The sequence below is a fragment of the Battus philenor genome, unplaced genomic scaffold, assembly GCF_028537555.1.
Source record: "Battus philenor isolate CCGP_79_NKW_IND1 unplaced genomic scaffold, ilBatPhil1.0.hap1 SCAF_14, whole genome shotgun sequence".
In the NCBI taxonomy this organism is placed as follows: Eukaryota; Metazoa; Arthropoda; class Insecta; order Lepidoptera; family Papilionidae; genus Battus; species Battus philenor.
In genome coordinates, this window is record NW_027181676.1 from 2,106,863 (window position 1) to 2,119,012 (window position 12,150).

General features: G+C 33.4%; 1 protein-coding gene across 1 annotated transcript in view; it reads right to left on the reverse strand.

Moving 5' to 3' along the window:
* The window catches only part of bs (blistered), a 335,491-nt gene extending 323,616 nt beyond the window's left edge, over positions 1-11,875 (reverse strand). Inside the window, exon 1 of the mRNA XM_068777733.1 lies at positions 11,361-11,875. Within this exon, the coding sequence (XP_068633834.1) occupies positions 11,361-11,759 (399 nt within the window). The 5' untranslated portion in view covers positions 11,760-11,875. The remainder of the gene's footprint in view (positions 1-11,360) is intronic.
* Between the last annotated feature and the right edge of the window lie 275 nt (positions 11,876-12,150).

A 12,150-nucleotide genomic window follows, 5' to 3' on the forward strand; every position in this document is an offset into this window, starting at 1 on the left:
AATCTATTATCATATTTATTAACAGCATTGTAATATTCCTACAACAATTTTTTAGCTATTTGCTAAAGCTATATTTATAATTATCGCCGGTTAAAGGTGGCAGAACGCTATAGACCTTTGCCTAAATCTCTTATTCAAAAACTAAGTTCGTGGACTCAAAGAACATGGGTTTGGTTTGTTACGCACATAGCATCTAATTGGAAGACTTCCAAGTCCTCTTTGGTTAAACTCCATTGAGGAAACGTGGTGTCCACCTACACAGAGGTTCCATTCTACAAACACGATCCCATGTGAAATAAATAAAATGGCGAGTTTGTTAGCATTTTTACGGTTTCTAATCAACTATAAATGAATGTGTTTTTATCTGTACTCAATAAATTCAAAAACCTTACATGCAATCGCCGTGAAAATATGGTTAATTTTTAAGTATATACTGGAGAATGAATTTTAAAAATTGTTTTTTAAAATTTTTAATAATAAATATAATTAATGATAATTTTAATAATTGTTTGAAGTGCTATTTTGTTCAAATGTTTAATTAGATGCATAACATAAATTTGATTACAGAATATACACAAATAATTTGAGTCCGGGCATCGATAAATAAATACAAAATAATTATATGACGTGAAATTTTTACCAAAATCGGAAGGTGTAAATGTGACACTAGCGATGCAAGTAATCGTACGTTGTAAACACGGACAGACGGTTGTCTCGCAAAATTTCTCGGACAGCGGGTCGTGTGGGAAAATAATCGGGCTCGCGATCTCCACCCGGGCTCGGATCTAATTAATTTAGTAATAGCTCGTGACGACTTATTCGTAGCGCTGGGCGCGGGCCTAACGATATCACGACTCCGGCAAACGATAATCGTTATTTTAAATTTATTAAAATGTACTCTCCCCGGGGACTGTATCGCGACTTATCGGTCTGTATAATTTATTCGGGTCGCCGAGGCGGTTTGAAATGAACGCCGCTCGGACAATGAGGGGGTCGTTTTGCATTCAATTGTTCTCAACCTATTTATTGTATTAATTATTGCGTCTACGTTCACGAATGGCTCCGCGTCGCAGGGCTGTACTGAAAATACTTTTCTTAAATACCCCTGCCAATTTAAAAAGGCTTTATTGTACACACATTTAAATAATTTCATTATAATTAACAAAAAAAAGTACAATGGGCGATCTTATCACACGAGGCAATCTTTTACAGACAACCATGAAATGTTTAATGGAATCAGGCGTTACCTTGCGGAAGTCCATCCTAAGTAAGAAAAGCACCAATATTTAGCCACTTCCGCACATGCAGTGGTAGTAGTGCAATAAAGTGCACCACCCGCCAGCCCGCTGATAAATGCGTATGCGGCAAACAATTCGAATTACACAACTCTGTGTTTGGCACTAATTGGTGTAACATAACTCCTGAAGATACCCCGTGGAGGGGTGAAACACGTGTTGAGTGAATTAACGGTAACAGTTGTGTACTACCACTGCATGTGCAAAATTGGCTAAATATTGGTCCTTTTCTTACTAACCATGAAATGTTTTCTACGTGATAAACAAAGAAAACATTTTTTAATTCACAATTTATCGTCTATATATGTTAATAGTACAGTCGTAGCCCAGTGGTAAAGGACTGAGAATTGCGATCGTAGGTCGCAGTTTTGTTTTCCGGAATACAATCTTATTTATGATAGGCAGCAGCGTCCCCTGCGTACTATAATAACACCAACACACCTGCCAAGCCTGGCGATTATGGTTTATCGCACCGTAGACATCTTTGGGATAATTCTATGACTTTTAGTAGGCGCCTTCAAAAATACTCATGTTTTAAATGTAAAACGGATCTTGAATGTTCCAATCCGTCCAAATTAAGTTAGTCGATTAAGAAATGAAATTTCAAATTCGGAATCTCTTTTCAACTACGCAGTTAGCCATGAGTTTTTTCATGTTTTCTTGATCTATTAAAGCCACGTGATCGAAAAATAAAGAGTTTGAACTCTGGAGAGGAGAACTCGGTAGATTCCGTCCACCAAGGATCGGCATAGTCGAAGCAATTTTCATAAGTAATGTATATAACAATATCCACCATTCATTGTCATTTCAGCCTATATGCCCACAGCTGGGCATAGGCCGCCCGTAAAAATATCTATGGCTGGTTACACCATAAATGTCACGCTTGACAGTCGGGTTAGCGATCGAATATATCCCGCTAATTATTAAATATACAAATTTCTTAAATTTTTATATAAATTTAATTGGGATGTTGCGTTTTATTACAGAACAATATACGGAAGAATTTTTTTTTTTATTCTTTTGCTATTAAGAATATTAAATCTAATGCTAAGCTAGTTTTAGAATACACTTAACCTGTAAGGAAATCAAATCAAAGACTTTTTTTAACTATGCATATATTTTCGAGGAATGAAGAATGACATAATGTGAAGAGAAAAATAATTAAAGACGTTCGAAATATTCGAATGTATATAATTTATAAACTTTAAATTTCGTATGTTCACAGATAAATAAATTTATGTGCAAAAATATTAAACTGAATTTATGCTTCAATATATCTGTTATAAAGATAGAATATCTAAAACTAGTTTTAATCAAAACACGCCACATTGTCGAGCATTCGATGCTCGAATGCCGATCCACCGACAACTTCGCTACGCCGACATGCTACGCCGACATGCTTCGCCGACATGCTTCACCGACATTAAAAGCGCTCGTGTCGCACCATCGGCCCCTGCGGCTGCGTAATTAAACTCCCCGGTATTGGACGTGGCCGAATTTATGGCGCCTCGTATATAGGTTAGCTCTAAACGTTTTATTGGAAGGATTCTCTGACGAGAACCTATTGATTCAAGATTGATTGAAATATTTTTAAATTTTTTATTAAGTCCGTGTACGTATGTATATTATATTGAACAAATTAAAAATTTAAATTCCTTCTTTAATTTTTTTTAGACATTTTGTACTGTCCATTTTATTTAAATATATATATAGTCTGTAATTGAAATAAACGTCACAATGTAAAAAATAGATTCCAAGAGTTTGCCTGGCGTGATGATCAGCATTTAGACGACATGATTTTTAAGATATAAATCCACGCAATTTTTTTTTTTTCAATATTTATCGAAATAAATGTTTGGTCATAGAAGTTTTCTTTGTATTTTAATTTTCAGTCTTAATTCTGCCACCGGATACTTTACAATATGTTATTTATCCGTTGGAAGTTTTTGAATAAATAAATACATAATAATTCTAAGTTCTCTAACAGTCATATTTTATTTTCCAAAAGAAATTATGTATCAATACTGTATTTAATTGTAATTTGACATGACTCTGCAAGCAAAAAAATCACTTCTTCCAATTGTAGTAGTATCTTTGGAACCGCAATACCATACGTTAGGTACTACCTAAAGCGCAGTAAAAGAGGTTCCACCAGTGCAAGAATATGTACCCCTATGTCATCTTTTTTCTTACCTAAAAGGTCAGCTTATTATGTATATACAGTAATACCCCGCTTTACGCGACCCCGTTATACGCGGTTTCACTATAACGCGAATTGCAAATTTCGCGCTCAAATGCCTCGGAATTACGCGAAAGAGTGCGTATAAATATAATGTAGTCATCAACTTCTCTATGGTGTCTTGACCATCTGTCAAACAATTAAAAACAGTGTTGGGTGTTATTAACGTATTTTACAAGAACGTAAACAAAACGTTACCCAAAAGACAATAGATGTATTTATCCGTAAAAAATAAGAGTATGTGTTGCATAAAGTGTTCCTAGTATTAAAGTGATTGATTAAAATGATTTGTATTTTTTTTTGTAATAATTTTTTACTATGTTTAATCATAAACCTCGTTATACGCGAATTTCAGTTAACGCGATTTTTTTTGGAACGTATACCTCACGTAAAGCGGGGTATTACTGTACATTGTTTCTATTACTGCATTTTACATATAGCACAGAAGCAGTTCATTTTCGATATGGATACAAAGAGAAAAAGGTCGGCGCATGTCGGCGTTGAACTAAACATAAGCCGCGCATGCGTACACTAGGATAGAGGTTTGTTTCCCGCTGCGAGACAGGGCCGATCGCGTGCGTCTATCAGCTGGACCTACTGACTTAACTGATTGTTATTGGACACAACTTACAAAATATATCTACTGCGTAAATACTTACACAGTACGGTATAACAAAGTTCAGTTATTGTCATTTATATTTTCGCTAAATTCGAAACAATAGAGAAATGAAAATGTTTGTCGAGTTATACGACGATGATGATATCCTGGTATGACATATATCACATTAATGATGATAACAGGTCGTTGGAAAAAGTTTAGTGCAGAACGCTTCCTATTGGTCCTATTGAAAATCTATATGGAAGGGCTATACCCAGTAGTGATCTTTCTAGAGCTGAAATAATGATGAGAGTAACTTATTTCATATTTTTAATATAATTGATGAAATAGGTTTAAAAGATTTGATCCTTTTCTTGACAATATATAGTATGTGACGCTTGTATATATATTTTCAATAATCAATATCTCTGGATAAATAGATCACACTGAAAATTATAACAATATTTTAATACAATTAATCATTTTCTAGTATTTGTTTCTGAAAGCTTTGTATTGCCAAATTTATGGGTCAGTCGCATTTCATTAGAAAAAAAAATAATGTTTAATTTTTCAGAGTTATACATTTATACAGAACTTTCTGTCATATATTCACCCATTTAAAGCATTTAGGTCTATAATACTCTATCATGTATATTTATCAGTGTTTCCCAATGTGGGGCCCACGCCTCCGGGGGCAATTCAAAAGTGGACTCTACACGAGTATAATCCTTTTGTTTTAATATAAAAAATATATGTGTTATACATAAGGCGTAAGAAGAAGAAGAAGAAAAAGACAGGCGGGGAATAGTAAAATGATTCAAGAATGCTGATACACATAATATAATTTTTAAATTGATTGCTTAAACCATTGTATTTAAAACCGAGAGTTTGTTGTAGATTCTTATAAGATCGAGTCACATTTGAAACTGTACGACGATTTTAAATTGAAAGATTCCATTAAAGGTAATTGGAATCTTCTAGCATTCTTCTCATTTGGTACACGATAGTAAACAACCTTGAAAATTAATGTAATCATATAAAAAAATTGTATTCGTGTATGTAAATAAAACGTAAATTTGAACTAGCGCCATCTAGTTGAAATTGTAAACAACTCGTCTAGCGTGACGTCCCAAAATTGATGGTACGCATCAAGGCGCCAACAAAGACGGTGCTTTATTAAATTAATAAAGTCATTCATCGAGTAGGATCGAGTGGTATCGGGTATCCGCAAACAAGACATTATTTATTGCTCCTTATTCATTCAACACGTGGGACTTGATATCTGTCATATGGTGTTTAGTAACACTCGCATATTATACAGGCTGTTTCATAAAAAGCGTAACAGCTTTTAACAATTAAACCGTATTATAACATATATTCACGTAATAAAAAACAAAAAGGTTGGTTTATATATAACTGACATACAGGATGGTTAGTTATTAGTGTAAGTTTCGAATGAGTTATTGCAATAGCTTTTTTTAGCTGATTATTTATATATGTTTGCGTTCAATTAATGTAGTATCCAACTATCTAACAATGGTTTTTGAAATAATAAAAAACGTAATGATAATATCGTAAAAAAAAGAATTTTTAAAATTCGAATTGCTACGTATTTAAATTAGTTACTATTTTTCTTATTTAAATGCCTTCTATACTACTATATGACCTTTTTAATGCCAAAAATTACTGGCCTGTCGTATTCCATATAAAAATTATAAATTAATGTAACTTATTTCAAAGTGATCACTATACAGGTGATTAAAAATGTGAGTAAACAAGATATAAAGCCTTTTGCTGTTAAATGAGCTATACATTCTTTGAAGCTTTTACACCTTTTAATCAATCATCCTGTATGTGCAATTAGAAATAATTAAAATATTGCAATATCTTTTATTTGCTTATTAGCATCTTACTTTCTTACTTTATTCAACTCTTTAAATTAAATAATTACACGCAATTCTTAGAACTAAATTGCAGTCAAGTATAGCGCGGGTAATACTAAAACATTTAAAAGCAAAACAACGATCTTGTTCTAAATTTAAACTTTTCCTTGCTTTAGAAAAACAACTTTTATTTAGTCACTGTTAATGACTATTTTCCTTTTAATATATATTAGTCTATTTACGCTTGAGAATTGAAACTATTTTAAAATGAAATGGAACAATAACAACTAATACGTTCCATTTTACGTAAGATTCCCATTTAAAGAATGTATTTATCAATTCTTTATTAATATGATTGTAAACTCAATGTTTTTTTTTATCTATTGCAAAAAAACTAACATACTGCGGCTTGGAAGCCACACGTGGTTTTTTGACTATTTTTTTGTGAGTCTGACACATGTTCTGTACAATTCTGATTTATTTTTCTAGCTTAATCAATTGACGTTAGTAAATATATTTAAACAAATGTTTATTAATAAATACATACTTTTTAAAATCTATATTTAGGAATATATGTATAACCTTAAAATTTTCATAAATATATATTTATATCAATATTGTAGGCAATAAAATGTTTTTTTAATAGAATTTATTATATTGTCGATTTTTGGAGAATGTTGACGACCCATTGTCGATTCCATACGAACTTTTTACATACTTCTGCTATCAATCTGTCACTATGAGCCCTCAACGAGCCGTGGAAATGCCTATGCTCGGGATACCTTTACAAGATCAAATTATGAATGAGCAGATCCGTAGACGAACAAAAGTATCGACATAGGCCTGGCGGATTAGTATAAAGTGGCAGTGAAAAGACCATGGCGCGCAGAACAGATGACCGCCGGGACCTTATGATTTTCGAGTGAAGACAACTGATCGACAACCTCAGCGAAGTTTTATTACTTACATTTTTCAATTCATAATACCTATATCGATTTACATACAAATACTTTTATATTTATAATTTTATTAGTTTTTTAGCTATAAAAGTCGAATTCAGATTGAAATATTCAAAAAGCGAGTTTCAAATATCACATGTTAAAATTCCAAATGCTATCTTTTGATGAGTACTTTTGTATGATTTACAGATAAAAAAAACGTTTTATTGTTATTTCCTATATTACGATAAGTAGATAATAAAATCAAGAATTATATTCCATTATTAATTTTCAATCTTTCCATATACAGATACAAAATAGCACATATCAAACATGCAAAACTAACTCAAGTGTTGTATTTTAAAAATAAAAATCGATAAACGAATATATCGATTTATAATATACTTAATCGTTATTAAATAACATCCTAGAACTTATGCCGATTATGAATACCAATTTATCGATATCTCGCAATCGTTTCATGAATAAAACTTATAAATAAAACGCTCTCCCGTAATTAATATGATCAATTGAAACAACCAAGACGTTCCGATTTAAACATGTAGAAGCTTAACGATGTTTTGATTGGTTGTGTATAAACAACTCTCAATACATTATTGCGACAGATTAAAAACTAAATCGTTTATTTATTTTTATTTCTGTAAAAGCTTTGGATGAATGAATGAAAAGGATGTGCTTTAAAAACTCGGAATATTTAGTAATGATAACTGTGCAGACGTTGAATATACGCTAAAGGGTTTATTTTTTACACTTGAACAGTATTCTTACATGATCCTTAAAAATACAGAATGACAGGTTACATGTGTAACAGCTTTAATCGGGTGAATGTACAGCCTATTTGCCGTCAATTAAAACATTACACCCTATCCAAAAAAAGCCTAAGAAAAAGCGATCACGAAATTCGGATTACTACATATTAAAATTAAAAATCGTTTCTTTCTGACCCTGCAGATTTTATATGGCCAAAAGCCATTAGTCTGTCGCATTACTATAGAGGGCAATGGTAGCATGGCGGTAGAGGACTGGGAATTGTAATCGTACGTCGTGGGTTCGATTCACACTTACTCTTACTTGATTGTCACAACCAAGTTTCCAGAGGAAGTACAGCAGCATCCTCAACGTATCATAATACCACACTGCGATCGCCAAGCTAGCCAAACATGGCGATTATCGTATATCTAAAGATATCTATGGAGAGACCTATGCCTTACAGTGAGCGTTTATGGCCTGAAACGACGATTCCTATAAAAAATATTTCAGAATGACCATTTCATCCAAATCTTACACCTACAACCAGTTACATATATCTCGTATTCTATTTCATTCTAGAGCGTTCCATATTATCGAACTATGTGTAAATGATATTTTAAATTTCGAACAATTGTTAAACACAATTTAAAATATTACTGCCTTCAAAAAATTCTTACGTTTTCTTTGAGAACACCTAACGGGATTAATTTTAAAACAATTTATAGTAGGTATATTTCTTAATCTTATATTATTGGAACAAGGTTACAATGCAAACGCTCTAAAAACTTAATTGCGAGTTTACTAGATAAAAAATGTAACGTTCTGTGGTGTTTTTACTTATACATAAACATCTGAAACAATGTAGGAGAATAACTTGTCTATAGTTCAAGATTTTATCGCGGACTTACTGCATACGATTTCTCTGTATAATTTTATGCAGCATTTTAGCATCTTCTAGAATAATAATAACGGTCACAACACTATGAAAGGGTTTATCTAAGATATGTTGTGAAACTATTATATATGCGTACACACAGTTCCATGAAAGATTTGTTAATTTTTTTAAGACGAAATTAAGTCATTGCGAGTATATTTTTATTTCTTTTATTTATCATTTGTCTATTAATTTTTATTAGTATTAGGAATTGTTAATTATTACTAATATATCAGATGAGATCTTTATATTAGTTTTATATATAAAAAAAACTAGTCAATGGTGAAGAAAAAACATCATAAAATCGGTGAAATCGTGAGCCAAAAATCTACATAATTGAACACCCACTTTGGACACAACAATCTGTTTTCAATATAATATTTGTGTTTATATATTTAAACACTTCTGACACAATGTGTAATTTTAGATAAATAAATCATTTTCATTTTCATAGACAATTTTTTTTAATATTACCGATACTGACATCGCGGACCCTGGATATTTAGCTTAGAACTTTTCACATTAAAAAAGTACTTTCCAAAAGATCCTCGGCTCGTGCCGGTTCATTATTTATTCCATCGGAATATGTCACCAGGCAGTCATGACTACATAAGAGCTTGGGAGAGGGGACCTCTTTTTCAAATTCAGAATATCCTTTTTCTAGTATTTACCAGCACTTTTGAATCGTTAATCATTTTTTACTGTATATAAAATTCAGTGTAATTAAGGAAATTCCCTCCAGCTCAAAATACCGATTCGCTGAGAGGCCAGTCAAAAACTCAAATAAATATAGCAACTTATTTAAATAAAATTTAACAAATATTGATTTATACATTATAATATCAACTCTTTAAATGAGTCATTCAAATTATAATTATTTCGATCTTTTAAACATATAATTTACTCTTAATTTTAGACATAAAACTAAAAAAGAGGTCTCTACTTTTTTAAACTTAATTTTATATGCGTACTCGGAGACCCAAAAACATTACTAACTTTTAAAAGACGAAACTCAGCCGTTACGAGTTTTATTTTTATTTCTTTGTGTTCTGTTTAGAACTTTTCTAATTTATATCTAGGTAAAATATATGTTGTCAAAGTGTTCGTGTAAATATAAAGGATTCTGCAGAGGTGTATATCTTACGTTAATGCACGTAAGAAGAAGCAATTAAAAAACCAGGCACGCACACGAGGCTTTATCATCGCAGTTTATAATTTACGCAAATTACGCAGCCCTGCACTTACTTTTATGCCGTTTAAATGAATATTACGTTTCATGTCAAGGCACTTTATACATATTTAAAAAGTAAAACCTGTATATTACAGGAATTACGTCTTAGCGTTTCTTTATATTGTTTTATATTCGCGACATTTCTAGCACGATAAACGCATACTTATATATTATCTGTAATTTATTTGGTAGTGTTTCTACGATAGCATTAAACTTTCTATATTGAATTGAAAATTTATTTATTATTAAGTTACCGTTCCTATAAACAAATATTTTTCAAAAATAATATCTATATCTTGGATATCTTAGTTTAAAGAGTAATCATAAAATACGATAAAAAAACACAAGATATTTAACGTTCACGGGAAGATGTTTTAAATTTTTTAAAGTAATATGAAAGGTCTAAATCGAGTATTAGAATATCGTAAGGAATCATATATGATTTACTAATAAATTTAAATTTAAAACCTTTCGGTACTATCCGTGCGATAAGGGTCGCCATCTATCGAGCAATTACGACACTAATTCTGACAGATGCCAATCTTTTAATAGCAAAATTTAATAATATATTATTTCGACACGAGCCCATTAAAATAGTTCCGACCACATTATTATTTACTTTAAATTGAATCGCACACAATTAAATATAAGTTAACTACGATATACTTACAGTTAAATATCGTAATATCAGCTGACATCTGTCAAAACTTTAGCCACAAATGCTCACAAAAACACCGTATTTTCGTAAATATCACTAGTTTTCTTCGATTCCTCGACGAAAATTTGTATATAGAGTAAAAAAACTAAACATTTCGACACTTTTAAGCAATATTCCATCACATATTGTGGGCCTGTCATAACCTCAAATGACAACAAATTTTGCTATACTATCAACAAATTAATATGCAACTTTATCTTATTTTTGTACTAAGATATATAACTGATGTTATCAAAATATTTTCTGTTTCATATATTTTACATATCCAATATTTGGAATACATGTTTCACAAGCTACATCTTCAATTTGTTTAAAATAAACTGAGTTATTAAATGTTTTTAAATCAGTCAGTACTTTGAGTCTCTCTAAATTTCAATCTTGTTTGAATTTTATTTGGTGCCTTTTATTTTGCTGTATTCTTTATTAAGAACCTAATGGGAACATGTGATGTCACAAACATCTGAACTTAATTTTAATTATTACAAGAAAAATACAGCACAAACATATAAATATTATTGAAAATATTATTGTTTAGGGACACATATTGTTTAATATAAGCTTCTTTTCAGTTATATTGTTGTACAAATTTGATAGTATAGCTTAATTAAATTTACTCAAGTCACATTAATTTAGCCAACGGCCACAATTCACTCAATGAGGCTGCCTCATGTGTGGTAAACACTTAGTATAGCTCCGTCACACTGCCCAGATGGTCATGTTATGGAATATTGCCAAAAGTGGCCAGCGACCCACCTTCTTCATGATGCCCGTCTTCCGCTTGGAAAATGTTGTGTACCGCCGTAGTTTATTATCTATGTACTCCATTTTAATCTTTACGCGCCCTTTGGTCTTCTTGCCATTGGACGGTGGAGACTTCTTGGGTTGGAGAGAAGCGTAACCATCGTCTGCGATGTCAGGCATGGGGCAGTGCTCAAGACCGAGACTCTGCGACGGCCTGTCGTCGTAGCACTGGTCCGACGGGCGCTTGACTCCGGCGCGCGGCACCGGGCAGGGCTGCATCCCCGGGCGCAGGGCTCCGCCGAGCGCGCTGGGCGGCCTGCCCGCACCGTACATGTCTCCGACGTCCCCGAGGAGTCCCATACCGTACGGCGACCCGAAGCGGGGCTCCCGCGCTCCGCCGGGCGCGTCCATTATAACCTCGCAGTACGCCACAGTAACCGTGCGCACACGCGCTATACACACCTCACCGTTCGAACGTCGAACGGAGACTGACCGAAAACGCGAAAGAACCGAGGGCGGGACTGACGACTCGGCCGCTCGGACCGCGACTGACTTCGCGCGGTTGCGTCCCGCGCGCCTCGACCTCTATCCGTCCCACTCGCGCGCGAGGCTTAGGCGCATCCGCCGAACGGGATGGCGGCCGCGGCGCCCGTAACCCGACACATCGTTGCAGAGATGTGGACCCGAGCGCCGAGATGCCCGAAATCCGTGTTAAAATAGAGATTTTATTTTGAGTTTATTTCGTAAATAGAAATAATAGAGTCGGAAGCGAGGCTAGCGCGCCGGTGGGCCGGCCGCCGGC